This window comes from Sphaerodactylus townsendi, linkage group LG14 (assembly GCF_021028975.2).
Source record: "Sphaerodactylus townsendi isolate TG3544 linkage group LG14, MPM_Stown_v2.3, whole genome shotgun sequence".
NCBI classification, from domain to species: domain Eukaryota; kingdom Metazoa; phylum Chordata; class Lepidosauria; order Squamata; family Sphaerodactylidae; genus Sphaerodactylus; species Sphaerodactylus townsendi.
The window spans coordinates 27,185,532-27,208,237 of NC_059438.1; the positions used below are offsets into that span (position 1 = coordinate 27,185,532).

The 22,706-nt window shown below is 48.2% G+C and overlaps 1 protein-coding gene and 1 long non-coding RNA gene across 3 annotated transcripts in view; both read right to left on the reverse strand.

Annotated features, from left to right (window-relative positions):
* HSD11B2 (hydroxysteroid 11-beta dehydrogenase 2) overlaps positions 1-12,488 on the reverse strand; it is a 60,576-nt gene extending 48,088 nt beyond the window's left edge. Inside the window, exon 1 of one of the 2 annotated variants that reach the window (XM_048516303.1) lies at positions 12,364-12,488. In XM_048516303.1, coding sequence (XP_048372260.1) covers positions 12,364-12,421 — 58 coding nt within the window. In that variant the 5' untranslated portion in view covers positions 12,422-12,488. Of the gene's footprint in view, positions 1-7,051; positions 7,408-12,363 lie in introns of those variants that run through there. The other variant, XM_048516302.1, reaches the window with a different exon arrangement.
* A 6,410-nt stretch (positions 12,489-18,898) lies between these two features.
* On the reverse strand, positions 18,899-21,606 carry LOC125443908. Its single transcript, XR_007246200.1, has 3 exons — positions 21,541-21,606; positions 20,233-20,356; positions 18,899-19,150 (listed from the first exon to the last, which is right to left on the reverse strand). It is a non-coding gene; the product is annotated as an uncharacterized LOC125443908 (long non-coding RNA).
* Positions 21,607-22,706: the final 1,100 nt, after the last annotated feature.

The following is a 22,706-nucleotide window of genomic DNA, read 5'->3' on the forward strand; positions in this document are numbered from 1 at the left end:
CCTACTTCTCTGCTTTCTGAAAGTTTGGTCATCTGTTCCAGAAAGGCATCATCCAGCTCTGGCTTGTGGGTCTGTTATAGACCCCCACAATGAGATCACTGTTACTTCTGTCCCCCTTAATTTTTACCCAGATGCTCTCAACCTGGCTTCCAGGATTTAAGTCATGGACCTGCTCACAGGTGTAATCAGAGGTGGGATCCAGCAGGTTCCCACAGGTTCCCGAGAGTAGGTTACGAATTATTTGTGTGTGCCGAGAGGGGGCTACTAATGGGTGATTTTGCCACGTGATTTTTGCCTTCGTTACGCCCCTCCTCTCAGCAGTAGCGCGCAGAACTTGAAGCAGTGTAGCAGGAGGTGCACCGGCGTGCGTGGCAGCCTGCACCTGCGTGCATACGTTTCCTGCCCAAGGACCACCGCAGCGGCTGCGCCCTTCCACAGCTCCGCCCAGGAATGCCCTGCCCCTGGAATGCCCGGTCGTGTCCCGTCCAGCCCCATTGGCGCTACGCCACAGTTTGAATCCCACCACCATGGGAACCTGTTACTAAAATTTTTGGATCCCACCACTGGGTGTAATCATCCCTGATATATAATGGTACTTCTCCTTTCCTAGTGGGTCTGTTTCTCTGAAATAGGTTACATCCCCTCAATTATTACATTCCAGTCATGAGACTCATCCCACCAGGCTTCAATGATGCCTATTATGTCATATTTGTTTTGCCGCGTTAAGAGTTCAAGTCCATCTTGTTTATTTCCCATGCTCTGTGCGTTAGTGTAGAGACATCTAAGGCCATGGTTCATTCCCCCTGGCTGCTTATTTAAGGTTTTTTCCCTCCCACTGTTGGGTTCTTGAACTATTTGCTCAGTTCTCTCTATAACCTTCGGACTGTTATCTCTTGGACTTGAACAACTCCTGCCCACTAGAATACTGTCTCCCTCCTCCATATAACTCAGTTTAAAGCCCTCCTGATCAGGTTTGTGAGCCTCCTAGCAAAAACAACAACATTACTGAAACAGCAAAACTTATACTCATCACTCTTCGAAATTAACTGACAATACTTTGCAAAAATAAACGTTGTGCAAGCTTTCCTGAAGCAGCAAAGAAATTCAGTGTGTCCTATACATACCCAGGCAGGCTATTCCAGAGGTCTGAGTCTGTTCACAAAAAAGCCTGATTCCTGGAGCATGACTTACAGGCCAAACAGAAGGAAGATAGCAAGAACATAAGACTCTGGACAGAACACTTGCATGTACCCGCCCTCTGGACACAAATACCCTAAAGAAACATTGGTTCCAACTGGGGAGGTCAGAACTGGGTGTCAGAACTCTGAACTAACATGGAAAGGGACTCCAGACATCAGCATTTGATAGCTGTGAATACCTAGCACATGTACAACATCAGGAAATGGGATACCTGTATGCAGTCAACTCCCACAATCAGGTAAACTTCCACCAAGAATCAGTGCAGAGCTGTTTCCGAGTATTTTGCTACCCCAAGCAATGTACACCCATCCTCTCCTGCGTTTTGGCAAGAGCCCAGAAGGGGATGCCTGTCACTTCCCATGGTCCTTTGGCTTCCTCTTCCATGTGCTGCCCCAAGCAGCTGTTTCCATGCTTTGCCACAAATTTGGCCCTGCGTCAGTGAAGGACAGGAAGCAGAGTCATCTTTTTGGCTGAGTGCCAGGAATTCCACTCTAACCATTGCTGCTGCCAGCCAAACACTCATAAACCCATTTGCCTTATAGGATCGCAGACAAAGTGCACACAGCATGCAGACAGGATGCTGCAAAGAAGGGATGATTGTACAGGTGAATCCAAAAGTGTGGGGAATGCGAAGGAGGAAAGACACACAGGTGGTGTTTCTGTTTCAAGTCCTTGCTCGCCACTCCACTACTGAGTGTGTCAGTCGGAGAGCTCTTCCCCGAAGCTGCTGCCGGGAATTCACTAATATCCTTATTATTCAGGTTGCTCTTTGCAGGCAAACCTCCAGTGGGTGCAGAAACAAGGATGGTCCCCTCTCCACAGTGTCACCCAGTCACCCCAAGCCAGCTGCTGTGACCAGAGGAAATCTAACTCCTCTCCTGAAGGGCGGCCAACTCTTACCATCTACCAAGCACAACAGTAGAAGCAACATTAAATGTCTCGTTGGGACCAGCTTTTAGGGGTTCAGAGCAGATGACGGAAGGTACCATTTTGGCCACTTCCTTACCCATACCCAGTGGTGGGATCCAAAAATTTTAGTAACAGGTTCCCATGGTGGTGGGATTCAAACTGTGGCGTAGCGCCAATGGGGCTGGGCGGGACACGACAGGGGCATGGCCGGGCATTCCGGGGGTGGGGCTGTGGCAAGGACGCAGCCGCTGCGGTGGTCCTTGGGCGGGAAACGAATGCATGCAGGCGCAGGCTGCCACGCACGCCAATGCACCTCCTGCTAGACTGCTTCAAGTTCTGCGTGCTACTGCTGAGAGGAGGGCGTAACTAAGGCAAAAATCACGTGGCAAAATCACCAATTAGTAATCCCCTCTCGGCACACACAAATAATTAGTAACCTACTCTCGGGAACCTGTAACAACCTGCCGGATCCCACCTCTGCCCATACCCCATACTGATCTCATAACTTCCACCATCCTCCCATCTTCTGTACCTTTGCAAGCTGCTTAACCATTAGGCAACAGATTTGTATGGCTTCTCCAAATTCCCATTAAACCTCTCTATGTTACCTAGCTCTCTGTCGTGTGCTTTTCAAAGGTAACGGCACCCAGCCAAAACGAGATAGTTGGCAACCCCCTTCATCTAATTTGCTGTCAGAACAACATTCCCAGTGCTGTTCAATAAAAGCTTGGGCTGTTCCTCCGTCATGTTCCTGTGAGCTAACGGGGTCATGCAGTTAGGGGTCCTTCTCCAGCCCCACTTGATAGTCTGTAGAATGGGGCTCCTACTTGGGGGAGGATCTTCTATTTTCCAGTTGCTTTTGCTCTATCAGCATGCAGAGGGCAGGCACCTATGGTCACAATGCCCCGATCACTGCTGGTTTGAGGATAATAGATCTGCTGAACTTGTAAAATAACAGCGAGAGAAAATGATGGGTAACCAGTCAGCTCAGGGGTGTAAAAGGAGGCCACTGATTGGCCCTGAGGGTAGCTGCATTGGCCCGCAGTAGCTAGATTTGAGTCTAGTAGTACCTCAGACATCATCCAAATTTTCAGAGTAGCTTTTGAGCATCAAGTCTCCTTTTGTTAGTCACCAGAGCTATGATTCTTGAAAGCTTATACCCCGACTGTCTTGTTTGTCTTTAAGGTGCCACTGGATTCGAATCTGGCACCAAGGCTGGACTGTCTTTGGGCTGCGTGTGAGACTCCTCTCATGTGGGTGATCAGAAGTTTGAAACTGGGCCTTCAAGCATGCTTCACATGTGGCGTCCTAAACAAGTTAGAGCATTCTCATAACAGTTGCTTCTGTCTCTGTATATAAGGTCAGTTGGGAAGTTGATCTATGAGATGTGGGTTCTAATATTGTCTCCTCTCCCCCACTCCCTGGTTTGTTCCTGGTCAAGATTACCTGGAGCTTAACTACATATTTCTTGATGGCAAGATCTGAAGTCTTTCATCTTCTGTTTCTCAACTCTGTGCTTGCCACAGTGATCAAACTGGGCCTATCTACATATTACATTTTTCTTGGGTATGTCCTCGCCTCAGGTTACAGACACATTCTGAGAGCTTTCCAGATGCTGCAGGTTTGGACTGGGATGGTGCTATTTCCTTGAGTGGACATTTGCCCCTTTTGAGGCAGCCTGTGACGGTTTCTTGGGGTCATTTCAGGTCTGGGTAGGGTTTGGAGGGTGGGGAATCTAAGCCCTCTCTGCATTTGTTGCTGCAGTTCCGATCTAAATCAGACCTCAACATATCTAGGTAGTAAGAAGTTCCCAGAATATGTCCATATCAGAGCTGGGTAATGTATCTCTTTATGGAGACAACAGGGGCACTTTTATCAGTGCACATTTGAGTCTTCCCTTGATGCTTGGCTTTTGGTCACGCCAAGGGCATTGTCTCCCCCCTCTCATTGAAGAAGAAGAGGAGGAGGAGGAGGAGGAGGAGTCTGGATTTATACCTCACCTTTCTCTCCTATAAGGAGACTCAAGGTGGCTTAAAAGATCCTTTCCCTTCCTCTCCCCACAACAGACACCTTGTGAGGCAGGTGGGGCGAAGACAGTTCTTGAGAGAACTCTGACAAGCCCAAGGTCACCCAGCAGGCTTCATGTGTAGGAGTGCGGAAACACATCTGGTTTACCAGATAAGCCTCTGCCCCTCAGGTGCAGGAGTGGGGAATCAAGCCCGGTTCTCCAGATTAGGTAGGATAAATGAGAGACAGAGTTCAGTAGTGGTTGAGAGTGTCAAACTAGGAGTTCAGAGTCAGATCCCCACTCTACCATCAAAGCTGGGTGGGTGACCTTTAATATTTCACCTGCTCAGCCCAACCTACCTCACAGGGTCACTGTTGTGGGGATAAAACAGAGGAGGGGAGAGTGATATTATAACCCACTTCAGTTCTCCATGCAGCCTATAAAGACCTAAAGGAATAAAATACTTTGTTTTCCAATTGCTGCCAAAAAGGTGGCCTGGGTAGTTCAAAAGCTGGACACATTTGTCTCCTAGAGATAGGCTGTCCCTGAACATGCAGGTTCCACTGGGGCCTTCACCACGGTCTGAAAGCTGTGTCCTCGGTGGCCCCTCACTGTAGAGTGGGAAAGGTATTACAGTATTACTTTGGACCCCCATTGTCAAAAGTGTATCTTCTCAATTCCATAGTTTTATAAATAGAGGTCTGCAGATGTTTTCTGCTTTCAGTTACCATTCTTGGGAACTGGAGCAAAAAAGTAATTTGACAAAGTGTGTTGAACACTGGACACAGTGTGTAACACACTTATCGCTGTGATACACCTCTGAAGATGCTGACCACAGATGCAGGCGAAACGTTAGGAACAAGATCTACCAGACCATGGCCACACAGCCCAGAAAACCCTCAACAACCAGTTGAATACGGTCGTGAAAACCTTCGGCAATTCATTTGATAAAGTTGTTTTTCACTAAACCTGTGTTCCAATGTAAGATGCTTCCCTTCTCCCTTGTAGCCAATTTCTCAATTTTCTTAACCAAACTGAGGACCTCTGATCCCTCTTCGCACCAGTGGCGTAGTGCCCACAGGGCGGGGGAGGAGGGGCGCAGCGCCCCAGGCAGAGGAGCAGCGAAGGCGTGGCTGGGCGGTCGAGGGGGCGGTCGACGCCGCAGCAGGGGCACAGGCCGCATGCACACACACCGGGCACAGTTTCCCTTCGCACCGCCTCTGCTTCACACCTTTCCCACTGTGCGGTGCTTCCTAGTCACTCTCTTGCCATTTGATTTAACAGTAACAGTGAAAGACGAGTTCTTCACCTTTGCGGTTGAACCCAAAGGGGTGCCTTGGAGGTGTTTACTTGGAATTAAGTTGTACTGAGCACAAAGGGATTTATACCCAAATTAGTGTAAAAAGGACAGAATCCCTAGGCAGATAGAAGGGCCAGCTCCTTTTTGACCTTTGACCTTCTCTAGTTTATTGGTCCATCTTAGTATTGTTACTTATTAGATTTTTATCCCACTCATTCCCAACCAAGGTCAGGCTCAGGGTGGCCAGCAGTTGAAAAAAGGTATACAATCGATAGTTCATATACAGTTTTAAAACACCACAGTTAAACATTTAAAATCTCCCTCAGGGCCCAGTTTCTATCTGAGTGAACAATCAAGGATGGGGAACAGAAGGAAAGCATCAAACAAAAAAGTCAAACCAGTTCCCAAAATAGATAATAAGGTAATAGAAACAGAGATAACAGAGGCTGCACACGCCTTATACTGTGAACATTTCCCAAGGAAAGGTTGGCCAACAGTCGGTCAGGCACACTTCAGAACGAGGCACATGGCTAGAAAGCAAGAGGTCGAAGCTTATGCCGGGCTTGTGTGCCAGGACTTACATTACAGGTCCGAAGGAGAGCCAATCAATCACCCACAGAACATACGGAATCAGTCAGCAAATGGACAAAGAAGGCTTTGCAGTACTACGATACTGTTAGGAACATGTGATTTTGCCCATCTCCCTTAGGAGGAAGTTTTGGAACCAACGATCCCCTTAGAATTTATGGGAATTTGGGGGGGGGGATGTGCAGGAGGGTTGTCAGAGGGACCATTATGCCTTGCTGTTCCCAGCTGAGGCAAAGGACAAGGGTTCTGGTGGCATCTCTAGCCCTTTGTGGAGCTCTACTTGCAAGTGGGGCTATCAGCTGTTAGCCGGGGGTGGCATTGCAGTTCTCCAGACAGCGGCCTGGGGCAGAAGACCCTTTTGGTGCCCTGACTCTACCCACCCACACATACACAAAAGCTCACATTCCATTGCAAATGTATATAGCATCAGAGCATCACACATGATACAGCACACAAGTGCATTACATTCAAAGGAAAAAGTCACATCAAGAAGCACGATACTTTTAAAAACAGAATCGGTTTCAAGCAAAACGTTGTCAAACTTTGGCCAGCTTGCCAAGGATTTGACACAATGACCCCAGGGCACAATTTGACCCGGGGGGGGAGGGGTTCAGAGACTCGTCTCTGCCTTACCTGGGAGACCACCCGGTCCAACCCCACCACTCTCTCCCCCAGCCCCAAACAGCCTACAGATGGACTTGAACCGACGAACAGCAGAAAGAGGCCTATTCGGCACCCAGTTCAGGTGGCTCCAGCCAGCCAGCTGAGGTGCATCTCACACTACCACACCATCTAACGCGCCCTGTGCGGAGGAAAGGCTTTCTTCTTGACCCCAAACGCGGCAATCAAAGAATCCACCACAAGTGCAAAGGTGCACAGCGGAATCTTCCCCCTCCCCAATACTTCCTGCTCTGTAGCTGGGCAGGGTCTCCTCCTAGGTCACTTTCCCCCTGCAGACCCTGCTCAGCTCTCCAGGAAAATCAGCCCTGCCAACCCATTAAATATTAACTGCCTGGGGACGGCAGGCAGATGCTGGTCTGACTCACCTGTAACGACAACGGCTTTCCCCGCTGTAGGGATCCTCTTGCTGTGCGCAGCCCCTCCCAAGACAAGCCAGCAGGCGGTGCCAGTGAGGGCGGCGTTGAGAGGCAGGGGCAGGAAGCTCTGGCTGACAGCTTGGAGCAGGACCACGAGTCCCACATGCAGCAGCAGCCTGGCAGACAGCAACAGGTCACAGCGCAGGAGCCTGCGGAGGAGGCAGCAGGCGAAGCACAGCCAGACCGAGTGGCTGCAGGCCCAGCCCAGCTCCATGGCCCGGGAGGGAGAGCAGGGAGGGGGCCAGGCCGGGGCGTGCGGAGCAGAGGGGAGAGAGGAAGGCGAGGGCCTGGCCGGAGGTGCCCAAAGTGTGCATCTGCGGGACTGGGAGAAAGAAAGCGGCACATGATTTATAAAAGAGCAGGCAGTGGGGAAAGGGGAGGAGCTGCCCCTGCCCTGCCAATGGGAGAAGTTCAAGGCTCACTTGGAGTGAAACACCACACACACATGCATACACACACACACACACACACATAGAGAGTCACAGGCTGTGTTGCCCCAGGGTAGCCGCTGAGCTACACTGGGGGAGAACTGGCTGGTGCCCTCCTAGGAACTGGGGGCCTAGCCACCTCCCTGCCTGCCTCCAGCTGCAGCTCTCCCTCCTCCTCTTCCCCCCCCTTTCCCTCTTTCATGTGGTAGCCATGGGCTGCTTTCCTCCCCACTGTGGGCCACAACTGGAAGAGGCCAGATGCTGTGCATCATGCGCTGAGCTTCTCCCTGCACTGGAGCTGCCTGAGCAGGGAGAACTTTGCTCACCTCCTCTGAAGGTCTTCTGGCCAGCCAGCATGGGGGGAGGGGGGTTTCCTTCCATTTGGCCCCAAATTAAAAGGAAGCGACAAAGGCATGGAAGAATGAGTTCCCGCATCCCAAAGATCTCTTCCTCTGGATCCCGGCCGAAGGTGGCACAACAGGCTCAGGAGTGGAGGGGGAGGGTGTGGGCGGGTTCCCTATCCTCCTGGAACCCAGCTGCCAACTTTGGTTTGGGAAATTCCTGGAGATTGGGGGCAGGGGGTGCCTGGGGACAGAGTTCAGTTTCTCCTAGTCTATGATACACCACAGAATCCACCCCCTGAAGCCTCCATTTCCACCAGGGGAGCTGATCTGTAACCTAGAGTTCAACACCGGGAGGACTCCGGCCCCCACTACCTGGAACAGCGACTTCAATTTGTGCAGCCCTGAGCATTATTGGCATTACAGGGCAGCAGAGGGTGGCTTATGGACGACGGCCCCCACAACTCCGAAATGACCTGCTAAGCCTTCGCTTCCTCCACTTGCAGAGCCTAATGAGTCATGTGACCCAGAGAGCTCATCCCAGGGGACTTCCCCGTTGTTTTAAATGCTGCCCTTCAGCCTCAGCCACCCCTTTCTGGGGGCCTAAGGAACAATGACCCCTGGATTGCTCCCTAGCAGGAGCAAGAGGAACCACAGAAGAGCTATTCCTCAAGTTCCCAGCAGGGTGCGCAGTTGCATCGCCAAAAACCTCATAAACTAGGGGTCAGAAAATTGTGGCTACAGACAGCGGCTCTTTTAAAAAGAAGAGCAAAAATTTTAAGCCATGCAGACTATCTAAACCCAACCCTTTGTCCATTGCAGGATCAGTCTACAATCAAGGTCAGGGTTGTCTACTCAGCCTTGAAAGCTGCTCCTGGAAAGAATTGTGTCCGTCTTCAAGAAGAAGAGGAGTTTGGATTTATATCCCCCCTTTCTCTCCTGTAAGGAGACTCAAAGGGGCTTACAATCTCTTTCCTTCCTCCCCACTCACAACAAACATCCTGTGAGGTGGGTGGGGCTGAGAGAGCTCGGAAGAGCTGTGACATAACCCAAGGTCACCCAGCCGGCGTGTGTTGGAGTGCACAAGCTAATCTGGTTTACCAGATAAGCCTCCACAGCTCAAGTGGCAGAGTGGGGAATCAAACCCGATTTTCCAGATTAGAGTGCCCCTACTCTTAACCACTACACCATGCTGGCTCTCTCAAGCCATACTCCTGCTCTTTAGTCATGTATAGACTAGTGTGGCTGCCATTGGGAAAGATAAAAAATTAAAGCATTATTTGAAAGTGTCAATGAATTCTCACTTCAAGGGCGATTTTATAAGTGAAAATGTTTGGGAACAATCTGAATTGTACAGTTTAATTCAACTATTTTTTTAAATTGAAATTTGGATGAAACAAATTTGCATTTCCCTCGGGGAAAAAAGTTAGGTATAAACACATACATATTTAGTTCTAATGTACAAAGATAAAGCCGAAAGTGGTTGAATGCGGCACCTGTAAAAGAAAGCCAGGATGCGGCCAGGGGGCGGATCCAATGCTGAATCTGCAACTGTTTCTTCTAAGAACCTAAGAATATATGAACTGCATTCTAGATCATACCATGGTTCATCTTGAGAACTATTTGAGGCAATGGTGTATCTAGAATGGGACAGTCAGGGTACGTTCCCTGGGCATAACTTGAAAGGGGCGGCCTTGGCCAATCAGCCAAGAACTCGATTCTGCTCCAGACAGGTTCAGTTTTACACTGTGTGCTCTGCCTCCAAAGTTCACATAGACTTTGGAAGTGGAGCCTGCAGTTTAACATTGGCCTGGCTAGGTCCAGCTTTATAGGGCTGGCTCCACTCCACCTCAGAAGTCACGTGGACTTCAGAGGTGGCGCTCGCAGTTTAACACTGGACCGGGCCAAGCTGCAGGGTAGGGAGGGAGAGGGTTTTTCAGTGCTCACCTTAGGCACTGTTTTCCATAGACCATATCCTTGATTTGGGGTGGAGCTATGACCCAGCGCATGGGCTTGTGGTTTGCATGCAGAAGGTTCCAGGTTCCGTCCCTGGCAGTTCAAAAAGGTAGGAGATGTCAAAGTCCTCTTCCTGAGACCTTCGAGAGTCCCTGCCAATCTACGTAGACAAGGCGGACCTTGGCAGATCGACGTCAGACTCTAGAGCGGTTTGATGTTTTCAAAACACCAGCCTCTTGTCCGGCTTGCTTCCTTTTTCTCCACTTGATCCAGGATTCCGTGCTTCTTCCCCGACTGCTGCAAAGGTGCTCCATGCATGACTGCACCAACTCACGCTCCATCTGTCACAGGCAACCGAGCCTTTACGCTCCATGATGCTTTATTCTCCCAAATGCAACCTGTGCCACACTGTGACCCTCTCCTGCCCTTGGTGTTTGCATTTGTGGGATTAGAAGAGAGTCTTCATGTGCCAGAATCAACACCAGCCCCCAGAGTTCACAAGATACCTGGGAGCTCTGCCAGATACCTACCAACAGTGCCAGGGCCAACACACCAGCTCCCTGTGTCCTTCCAGGACATAAGCGTGTGAGCCCAAAGCAAAAACAAGACCTCTGGGGCCCTGACTGGCAGGAACTGCCCTGGTGAAGCTGGTATTTGAGGATCTCATAAGGATGTTTCTTTTTCTAGCTTTACACTGACTCTGTGTGTTACAAAAACAAACCCAACACGGGGGAGGAAGAACGAGGGAAGTGGGGAAAACATGTTTTATAACTTCACTGATGGAAACGGCAACTGCCCCTTTTCTGAACAGCGGCGAGCTGCACGGAGTACTTTTTCCAGGTGGTGAAGGGAGGAACCGATGCTCTGGGTCAACTAAGAGATCACGTTCAGATGTGGAGCTTGTACCTTAGCCAGGTGCTTCTTTGTAGGGAAGCCAGGATCCAATTGGGACTTGAAGATCCCACAGAATTACAGCTTACAAATCTCCCCCAAATCTTCAGGAGTTTCTCAACATGGATCTGGCAACCCTACCCCCCCATCCCCCACAGGTGGCCACGGGGAGAGGGGGGGCTGGCAACCCTACTTTTCCATCACCAGTGTACAGTGGAACCTCGGTTTTCATTGCCTTCGGTTTTCATCGGTTTCAGTTTTCATAGATTTTTTCAGTGAAAAATTTGTCTCGGTTTTCATTGATTTGCAGTAAGGTGCAGGAGTTTGTGGAGAAAAATCACCCGGACAAAGCTGTTGCAGGCTGTGTCTGCAATTTGTTTAATGACAATGTCTTGCCCCATTTCAGACAAATCTTAAAGAAACAGACCTCTTTGGACAGCTTTCTGTGCGACATTGGTCCACTGGCTCTGAAGCTGGTCCTAGTGTTATTGTTTGTTACTGTTTTCAGCATTAAACACTATGTTTATTCACCAAAATGTGTTTTTGGTATGTTTTTTGGAGTGCCTAGAACAGATCAATTGGATTTACATTGATTCCTATGGAAAAGTTTGCCTCGGTTTTCATCGGTTTCAGTTTTAATTGGTTCTTTTCGGACGGATTACCAACGAAAACCGAGGTTCCACTGTAGCATTAGCACTCACACGTGGCGCAATTGGTTTATCACATCATAAGAACATAAGAACATAAGAACTAGCCTGCTGGATCAGACCAGAGTCCATCTAGTCCAGCATTCTGCTACTCGCAGTGGCCCACCAGGTGCCTTTGGGAGCTCACATGCAGGATGTGAAAGAAGCTCAAGGAAGCACACACAGCTCTCCCTCCCCCTTTATAACCTCCAACAACAACCCTGAGAGGTAGTGTTACATGACACCATGTAGCATTCTCTTGAGACATGGTGGAGAGCGATGAGTTTACCTATCAGCTCACCCTTCAGTCCTGCCCAGCACACAGGAGGCTGGTAGTTTCAGTAACATATCTTTTTGCTTCCAGCACTTACAGATGGCGAATGCTCACATTCAGTGGAAGACGACAACCACAACAGGGACAGGACATGACCTACGGGAGGCTCCTCCCACACACACTTTGAGGGGGAGGGCTCTAGAGGGCTCAAATCCATCACTCCATCTAGTTAAGTACCATCCTGTTCCAAAGGTCCAGATAGGATGACATGCACAGCCGTGGCCAACCTGGAAAGAATTCCACAACTAGAATGAAATAATGCAAGATAGACCCACTGAGTAGTTTGAATCCAGGATCTCGCAGGCACTCAGACCTTGGGTTACCAACTCCTGCTTGGGAAATTCCTGGAGATCTGGGAGCAGAACCTGAGGGAAGTGAAGCTTGGGGGAAGGGAGGATGCCCAGCAGGAGGGATACAATACTATCGGGATCACCCTCCAAAGTGACCATTTCCTCCAGGGCAAGTGATCTGCATTGTCTGGAGATGTGTTGTAATTCCAGATCTCCAGGTCCCACCTGGAGGTTGGTAACTCTAGGTGCGTAGCCAAACCACAAACCACCATTGTGCAAAAGGCTAACAGAAGGCAGGAAGTCTGAAAAACCTTCTGTACCTCAGGGATACTCACACACTGCATCTGAGTCCTGTTCCGTCTCTGAGCTGTTCACTGTGAGCAGGATGGCCATCCTTCATTTTTCGTTCGAACTTTCCTGCTGCTTAGCATTTTTTTAAAAGTTGCACTAAGCCAAACAGAGTCCAGGCCTTAGATTCACCCCTGGTTTCCCAAGACCTTGGCCTTCACCAAAACCTCCCGGTTGCCTCACTGCCTCCTCCCTTTGCTGACCTCAAGTTTATCTGGTACTCAAGCGGCAATCAGTAACCATAGCGATGGTCAACAGCATCCCCCCCCCAACAGATTCTTAGTGTAGCCACCCAAGGCCTTCACTTTGATTACTGAGACAAATGTCAACATGCCCCTGTCAAGATCGTTTTGGAAAGAACATTCCCACAAGTGGAACATGCTTGACTATTCAGCTAATCAAGGTTGCAATCCTAATATACTTGCCAAGGAGTAAATCCTATAAAACTCAACTCAAGAGTTTTGGAGTCAAACTTCACAAACCTTGCTATGGAATCCAAGTTTCTGTACAGACAAAATGTTAAGCTTTGAATTTCTATTCTGCTTGCCCAGGGCAGATCCCTTGCAGTACTTCAAATACAGCAGTCTGTTATTAAAATGTGGGCCACCGGTACAGGATTTCAGACTGGGATGAAGAGTTCTTTCACAGCGCTCAGGTTCAAACTTTCCCACCCACATAATCTACACCAGGAAGCCTCTAGGTAGCCCATAGGGTTGTGAAGCAAGAAGAAGAAGAAGAAGAAGAAGAAGAAGAAGAAGAAGAAGCAGAAGCAGAAGCAGAAGCAGAAGAAGAAGAAGTTGCTGCCAACAAAACCACCACAGCTGGAAGCATAAAGGGACAAATTGGTCCTTTAAATTAGTCAGAAAGTTCCAGGTGGGTCTCTGCCGGGGGGGGGGGGGGCACTGGCAGCCTGGAGAAAGCTGAGCCAGGTGCCCATTTGTGATACTGGCCAAAGCTCCAAGGGAGGGGGCATTTGGCTCAGATTTGGGTTCTGGCAATAGCAAACCTGCTGCCGATCTGCCCCACCCATGCACGCCCACAAGGCCATACTGATTGGCATAAAGGGTAGGGTTGCCCATTTGGTGTAGGTTTCTCACAGGCTGCTAGGTAGAGCCTGTGGAGGGACTTCAGCAGGGTATAACGCCATAGACAGCCCTCTGAGCACAGCAGCCATTTTCTCCAGGGGAATGTCTCTGTAATCTGGAGATCAGCAGTAGCTTCAGGAGATCTCCAGAGTTGGCAAAGCCTACTTGGTGCTACTAACACCTCAGTACCCACTTGGTTTTGCTTGCTGTTTTAGTGACTCGCTTTATCCTCATGAGCAATGCCTTTCAGAAGCCAAAGTGGAGTGGAGTATTCCTTCCAGGGGCTTTGGTGGCTTGTTCATTTCCTTGCACTTCTTTGGGACTAGCAGAAGTGGAGTAAATGACGCAATTCATGCCAAAGAGCACACATCATCATCTGTGCAGGGTGCAGAATTCAGCCCAGCCCCTTTCCCACTGAGGGACTTTATTGTGGGGGTAGTGAAGGCAGAGCATCAACTGCCCCACCAGGCATCTGGAATGCAGCCTCACCAAGGCCCTGGGGGCGATAAATGGAATGGCATGAATAGGAGAGCAGTCCGTGGTGACCCTCCCCACCCTTTGCAATACAATTGGATGAGTAACCCAAAGTCCAAAAACTCTTCTGCTCTTCTCTGGTGCTGGCATTGACCTTCACCTTCAGACGTCCTCTTTCACTATCCAGTCGGCTTGTTTCAGTTGACAACAACCGCCCCCCAACAGTTGTTTACAAAACATCTCCCCCATTTGAGGGGGGGCAGAGATACCTTAAAAACCAGTTAGTCCCGCTAAAATGACAAAATGGGGGGAGGGATGAGTCCACCAGGCTTTTTCGCTTGGAAATCGTCTCTCAAGGTCAAGCACTTTGCTGTTTTCCACATCTCCTCATATAACATTTGACATGGGAGGAAATAACTTCGGTCAGCGTTCTGAAGGAGCCAGAGTTTCATTTTTTTTGTTATAAACCAAATGTTTAGCCTTCGTTGCTGTGCCGGAGGAAGGCTCCGTCGCAAGCAAGCTGTCTGCAAATGTTTTGAAAGGCAGTCGGAAATGTTATGGAGTTGTAGTCGAAAACTTTTACAGACTACCGGTCAAAAAAATACGGTAGAAGAGAAAGGATTGCAGGATTTGAGATCTGAAAGAAAACAGCAGACTGAAATACGTATTAGAAGCGATTAAGTGTGTAACTGATAATTTGTTCCAGATGCATGAACCTAGAATGAATTAGAAATCAATCATGAGATAGCGGGAAGTCATTATTTGGTTATTTTCCTTTTTTGTGTTTCATGTTTTTGGTTTTGTATTTATTTTATTTATTTATTTTTAGGGGGGTTTTTACCCTGCCCTTCCCCAATTCATATGGTGGGGTGTAAAAGTGTTTATGTTTTTTTCCTGTTTTTTTTGTTCTTGTGTATGCTAAGAAATTTTTTAAAAAATCTTTTAAGAATTGTAGTCAAGTTATAGCAACCCTGTGGGGTTTTCAAGGCAAGAGATGAACACATACTTTGCCCTTGCTTGCCTCTGCATAGCAACCCGGACTTCCCGGTTTTGAAGCAGGGAGTTAGAAGCTGGCCTGTTGTTCTGTCTTGTCCTCACTTTCAGCCATGTTCTGAGGTCTTCACTGGCTGCTCCAATCAAGTAAAAAGCAGGGGAGGGACAACGAACTTCCCGTTTGCAGGCCCACATACAATCCTTCTTTCAGAAGACATGTATTTCTTCCTCACTCATTGGGTGGCCCCTGGATGTAGGCACCCAATTTAAACCAAATTAGACACCAGACATTTTGCTCCTTGGTTTGTAGAGTTGCCAGCACTGTGCTGAAAATTCCTGGATGCTTGAGGAGGGTGGAACTCCAGGAGGGATTTCATGGGGTGGAATCTGTCCTCCAAAGCAACCATTTTCTCCAGCTAGAGATCAGTCATAATTGAGATGTCCTTCTAGGGTTGCTGTCCTCCAGGTGGGTCCTGGATATCTTCAGACTATGGAGATTGTTTCCCTCAGAGAAAATGGCTGCTTTGGAGGGTGAATGTGGTATTATATCATAATGGGGTCCGTCCCTCCCCATTCCTAAAATCTCAACCTATTTCCTAACCTGGGGTTGGCCGTCCTGGTTTGGTATTGCTGGAGTAAAAGAGCTTGCACTCCAGCAAGTGGCCCTGGCTCACACACTTCTCTTTAGTCTCTGAGGTTATGACAAAACGTGAAAGGGGAACAAAAGCGACAGTGGATGAAGAGAAACTTTAGCAATGTTCCAAGGTGGGCCACTGGAGGCATTATTAGTCTCCTCACTTTTCTGTGCTGTCGAACCAGTTTACAGGCTTTGCAGTCTATCACAGGACTTCTATAACCTGTAAAACTTGTCTGACCAGAGACAGTGAAGGGACAAACAAAATGAACGTGCATGCCAGCAGCCACGGGCGACAAGACCGTGTTAAAAACCGCATGCTCCTCGGGATGAAAGGATCTCCTGCCAACAAATGATCTAAAGCCACCAGGGGCAGACTGGCATTTTCCTTACTGGAGAAAGTTTCATGGTAACCAGGATCTTCCAGGGTCCACCCCCAGCAGCTCTGTCAACACTACAGAGACTATGTGGACACTTCAGGCAGGGGCGTAGCCAGGTTCTAAAGTTAGGGGGAGCAAGCACGTTAAAAAAGACACCATGACACCACGGAGTAGCGGTGTGAGACAGAGCCTGGCCCTGGGGGCAGGGCTTGATTGGAAGGGGGAGGGGGATTTTTCACAGTTTTCCAGATTGTGGGGGCTGGGGTGCCACCACGCCCTGACACCCACAATATCTTAAGTGAACTAAGGAGGTTTTTTTAATTGTTGTCAAAAATGTGCTCAAGGGGAGCGGTCATTCCCCTTGTGCCCCCATTAGCAACGCCTCTGACTTCAGGGGCAGCAATGATGAAGCAGTTCACCAGTTGCCTCTCCCACATAGTCTTGCTGGTTGAAGGAAGTTGGTGAGCTGATGGTGCTCAGCATTGGTGCCACTGGCTGGGCTCCTTTGGATGGTTCCCTGTAGGGCTGGCCAATCACGGCTTGGAAAATTCCTAAAGAATCGGGAACAGTGTCTGGAGAGGTGGGAGCTTGGGGAGGAAGTAGAGCAGGGATGTGATGTCATAGAGTCCACCCTCAGGAGCTGCCATTTCCTCAGGAAACTAAGATCTGGAGATTAGATGTAATTCTGGGAGATCTTCTTCAGGCCTTACCTGGAGGTTGTCAGACCTTAATCCCTGCAGTGCGGGCTTATTCCACTACAGAAATCACAATTCAAAAGTTATTATTCTAAACTGGGGTACTTGGAGGACCCTCCCTCCCATAATATCCAGGTAGCTGAAATGCCTGACAAGGCCCGCTCTCTGGCCACCCGCCTTCACAGATTAAACGGGTGGCAACCAGGAAAATAACTATTTTCAGTAATGATGAGAAAGAATAACAATAACACAATCTATAAAGAAATGATCAACCTGCAGGGGAAAATTAAGTCCTGGCAAGGACAACATTATACTTTGTGGAGATCCCTTTCCTCCTCCAACTGACTCCTGTGCAGACCCCAAAATCTCTTGGGATTTCCCATCCTTATCCCTTGGGGAAAATGGATGCTGAAATGGGCAGACTCTGTGGCATTGCGTCCCTGTCGAGCTCTCTCCCTCCCTCAAATTCTGCCCTGCCCACAGTTCATCCTCAAACCTCTAGGGCTATCGCAACCTGTGATTGGCAACTCTGACTTCACCACTTGGAGAAATTGGATAGACATAATCATATTAATGACTGGGAAATTAAGCAGGCCTGGACATTTGACTGACTGCTGAATCTTGGAAAGGACTCAGACTTCCTGTGGGCCTTCAGTTCATGAACGTTGCAGCCATTTGTTTATTGCCAAATTCCCTGTTCTTGGTTTGAATATCAAACATGCCCAGAAAAGTTTACAGAGAGACATTTGAACTACTGCTGGGTTTTGTCTTGCCGAAGAAAAGGCTCTGGTTTTATTTACTACTACTTCCCACCAAGCAGGGGTGCAACCTGATACCGGCCCCATTTTAAACATGCATATCTGTTTAGTGTCTCTGCTAGGCAAGGTCTTAAGATTATGACCCAAGGCATCCGCTTTTCCTCACCCCGCCCCGCCATTTTCTTTACAACAGCCAGGCTGATTTGAAGTTAAGGGGTTCAAAGGCCTGCAAATTGGGCTGTTTTATTTGGGTTTGTTTCAATTTTTAAAAATATTACATGGCTTTCATTTTTAGATTTTAGCTTTGGACCAACTCCCTACAGCCCCTTCCCATATTACTCTGCTTTTGTTACTCCCACCTCAGGACCCACCCACCCCCATCTTAGTGCCACAGCCTCCCTAATATCCAGTTACTTCACAGATTGACACAGCAAGGCTTCCAGAAGCAGGCAAGAGCCTCCAGAGTGGCTGGAAGTAGTAGTAGTAGTAGTAGTAGTAGTAGTAGTAGTAGTAGTAGTAGTAGTAGTAGTAGTAGTAGTAGTAGTAGTAGTAGAAGAAGAAGAAGAAGAAGAAGAGGAAGAAGAGGAAGAAGAGGAAGAAGAAGAAGAAGAAGAAGAAGAAGAAGAAGAAGAGTTGGATTTATATCTCCCCTTTCTCTCCTGTAAAGAGACTCAAAGGGGCTTACAATCTCCTTTCCCTTCTCCCCCCCCTCCCCAACAAACACCCTGTGAGGTGAGTGGGGCTGAGAGAGCTCTGAAAAGCTGTCACTTGCCCAAGGTCACTCAGCTGGCATGTGTTGGGGTGCACAGACTAATCTAGTTCCCCAGATAAGCCTCTACAGCCCAAGTGGAAGGGTGGGGAATGGTTCTCCTGATTAGAGTGCACCTGCTCTTTAACCACTACGCCACTGCTGCTCCTGGTGGTGGACTCTCTATCCCTCTCCTGTTCTTGAGGATCTTGTCATGCTTCCAGTTCACTAAAGCAAATAATGTGCCCATGAGAGACATGAGGAAATAATTTGCCGGCTTCCTCCAGGAGTTGTAACAGCAACCAAAGACAAGACGACTCTCTAGGATACGTTGGGAAACAAATTCATTTCATCCCAATTTTGTGGAAGGGAAAGAAGGATGGATGACATTTAGAGCATGCCATCTCCTGCCTCTTGAACAAACTTCTCCCTTCAAAAGCATGCCTGTGCCAATTTTCCAAGACCAGGATCCCCCTATGGTTGCCAAATTCCAGGTGTTAGCTGGAGACCTCCTGAGAGTACAACTGATCTCTAGGGGACAGAGATCAGCTCACCTGGAGAAAATAGTCGCTTTAGAAAGTAGTCTCTATGGAATTATACTCTGTATAATCCCGCACCTCTCAAGACCCCCCCTTCCTCAGACTCCATCTCCAAAATTTCCAGAAATTTCCTAGCCCGGAGCTGGCAACCCTATGTGTGTAAGGCATATCTACGAAAGAAAGAATTTAGTTTTATGGCACGCATTTATTCCGCTCTTCACACCCTGATTTTCTTCCCAGTAGGAATCCCATGACATAGATCATTCTCTCCTTTTATTTTATCTTTTCCACCATACCTTATTTCTAAGGCTTACATTTTATTGTAGAAATATGAATGTTGTCCAGTCCTTGAACCTCTACTGGATCCGATCAAACAACTGAAAACAGAGATCTCTCTCAGCTACGGAATCCTCCTCAAAGATTGGTCTTAGACAGCCAAAGACTCAGTTCATGCATCTAGCCTCAAGCCTTTAGGGACAAAGTAAAAAAATAAAAATGAAAGACTGTGCAGCAGTGACAGAAAAAAATGTTTAAAAATGAAAGACAACATTTTTATATGCTACATTTTTGTATCCTCTGGCTGGGCCCTACTGCTCTCAATGGCAGCTGGACTCCGGAACATCCTCACCAGCGATGGTTGGATGGTGCTTTATTGCTTTTTGCAGTATTGACTATTCAAGGGGCAGTGGTGGCGAACCTTTGGCATTCCAGATGTTATGGGCTACAATTGTAGTCCATAACATCTGGAGTGCCAAAGGTGCGCCACCACGGGGTTAGAGGAATTTTGAGAGCCAGTGTGGTGTAGTGGTTAAGAGCAGGTGGATTCTAAACTGGAGAACCGGGTTTGATTCCCCACTCCTCCACCTGAGTGGCAGAGGCTTATCTGGTGAACCAGATGTGTTTCCGCACTCCTACATTCCTGCTGAATGGGCTAGTTCTTCAGAACTCTCTCAGCCCCACCTGCCTCACAAGGTGTCTGTTGTGGGGAGAGGGAAGGAAAGGAGTTTGTAAGCCACCTTGAGTCTCCTTACAGGAGAGAAAGGTGGGGTATAAATCCAAACTCTTCTTCTTCTACTACTTGTTTATTTTCACAAGTTAGTTTTTACATTTCTCACAGAGGTGGAACTTTTAAGAGAGAGAGACTGGATAAAAATAAACACAGAAGCAGTAAGCAGGTTTGCAGCTCTGCCTAGCTAAGTTTCAAGCAGACCCAAAGGCCTAACCAAGACATAAGGTTGCCAACTCTGGGATGGGGAATTCCTGGAGATTTATGGGTAGACCTGGGGAGGGCAGGATTTGTAGAGGGAAAGAAACTCAGAGGAAATGATGCCATAGAGCCTCTGAAGCAGCCTTTCCCCCCAGGGAAACTTTGTTGTCTAGAGATCAGTGGTAATTCTGGGAGCTCTCCAGGCCCTGAAGGTCTCGGCATAGAACAAAGAGGAAATTGGGAGTACATTGTACATTTAAGAACTACAACATGACAGAAGCCACAGAACATAACTTTGGGGGAGTGGAACGTGAAATTCAAAGATGAAGGCAGGATGCCAGACCTGAGGTGTGAGCAGAATGTGGCTCCAGTTGATAGATACTAAGAGGCAAGCTGACAGGAGTTGTGTGTCCTCCTTAATGGATGATGTCTCATCCTTGTTTTATGAGCTTTGACCTGCATTTCACCTGAAAATATTTGCCAAAAAAAAAAAGAAAGTTCAGCAAAGCCTATGCAGGAAACAGAAAGGAAGTCTAGCAAACAGCTACAGAGGAATGGACATGAGTCTGTAGCAGGGCCCACTGAGTTAAGGGCTGCCTTCTGTTGAAACTGCAGATATGACTGCCAAACTCCAGGGGAGGCCTGCAGATCTCCCAAGTGACAGAGAACAGTTCTCCGGGAGAAAATGGGTGCTTTGGAGTGTGGGCTCTCTGGCACTGAACCCTGCTGAGGTGCCTCCCCCTAATTGAATCCTGCCTTCCATAAGCTCTGCCCCCAAATCTGCAGAAATTTCCCAACCTGGACTTGGCTAGCAGTGCCACCTGCAGTTCAAACCTGCGCTCCTTGCTTGGACAGAGCCTTTCCCCATTCTTGTCTTCCGTCTGCAGGCCTTCAATCCGCCCGCCTGGGAGTGTAACAACCTAACCTGGCCCTATTCACCCTAGCCCCTCCCCCCTTCCAACATTGCCAGACAGCCTGTCCCTTCCCCAGCAACTGCTGTCCCCTATTCAGCTACAAGCCCTCTAGGGAAGGGTGCAGCTGGGAGACGGGTGGCTGGATGCATAGTTGCCATTCTTGCTTCCCCCCTTCACTGCTTTACCCTGAAGGAGAAATAAATCTCTTTAATGGAGCCCCTTCACCTCCTCCTGCCTATACGTCTTAGCACACCGCATCTAAACTGGGTAGGTGCAACGAAAGTTGAAACAAATCGCACTCTGCACCAAGCACTAAACGGGCCACAAGAACCTTAAAATTCCAAATATTGTAACCAACTAAAGAAGATGCTGTGAGGAAGACTGTGCTGCATGAACATAAAAAAAATTGATTCAGCAAATAGTGTTGCAATTAATTTTCCACAAAAAAATAATATATTCATAATCACAAAAAAAAGTTCTTGTAGGTGCCGCTTAGAAACACTGGGCATCCATATTCAATACAGCAAATTCAATACCACACTTGTATAAATATATGTTTTTTTTTTACTTGCTAATCAAAATACTAAATGATTGAGCAATATAAACTCTGGATAAGGTATTATTTCAGGGAGCCTTTCTCAAATCCTATCAATTAAAAAAATACGAAGAACACTTGAGTAATCATACCCCAACAAAACAACAGTACGAAAAGTATGTACGACATCCAAATGGCTTACTTTCAGTAGTTCTTTAGGAGGAAATAAGGAGAAATGTCTTGTCAGAGGCGTATCTATAAAAAAATACTGCCCGGAGCAAGGAGTAGAAATTCCGCCCCCCCCCCCCCCCCCCCCCCCCCCCACTTCACAGCCTCCTCCCTCCGCCCCTCTTCTAAGGTTCGCCTCCTGTTCTCCAGAGGCTTGTGTGTGAGAGAGCAGTGAAGAGTTTCTCTTGGAACAGCAGCCACTGCTCCATTCGCTTCAGCTTCCCCGCCCCCCCCCAAGTGACTAACTGGCCGCAGCCCAGGGACATTTGACCCGTGTCCCCCAGGGTACGCCCTGTGTCTTGTGCTTCTCAAGACCTCAGTACTAGATTCCTAAAATGATATATACCTCTTAGCACAGCTGCAATAGAACACTGGTTCTGAGCTGTAGGAATTGGATGTAGTGTGAGCCTGGTTATTGTAAGGTGCCAAGGCAGCCCTACTTTGAGACAAACTGAGCCCACTCCTAAGCCTTTTTGCTTATTCCTAGAAAATTATCTGCATTTATTTGCACCTGACAGAGCTTCTCGCACCGCAGGCTCAGAACTGAACTCCATGTTTTCATGCGCAGACTTGCAGATGGGGCATAGCAAGGAACTGCTTCTTCCTAGACACCTGGAAACAATTGCTAGTGAACTTATTCGATCCTCTTTGAGCAGATTCTTTTCCTAACCAGGCAAGTCAGTAGAAGTAATTAACTTCTGTCACATCCCACCCCTTACAGATGTTAACGGCTTCAGTTATACCCTTGAAACTTGTTTCCAGTTATTTCATGTTTTGTTTACCCGAGAACCATCAGGAATGTCTTGCACCCCTTCTGAGCAAACCAGTGACTGTCTAGATTGCACCTTGTTTGAAACAAGCCTCTCTTAGGCCCCTTCCACACACACAGAATAATGCATTTTTAATCCACTTTCAATGCCCGTTGCAGCTGGATTTTACTGTGCAGAATAGCAAAATCCTCTTCCCCAGCGACTGTGAAAGTGGATTGAAAGTGCATTATTCTGCATGTGCAGAAGGAGCCTGTGTCACACCTCCTTCACCTCCAACAAGATCGACACAGACTTCAGAGAATAATCAGAACTGCAGAAAAAACAATTGCTGCTAACCTGCCTTCCATTGAGGACCTGTATACTGCACGGG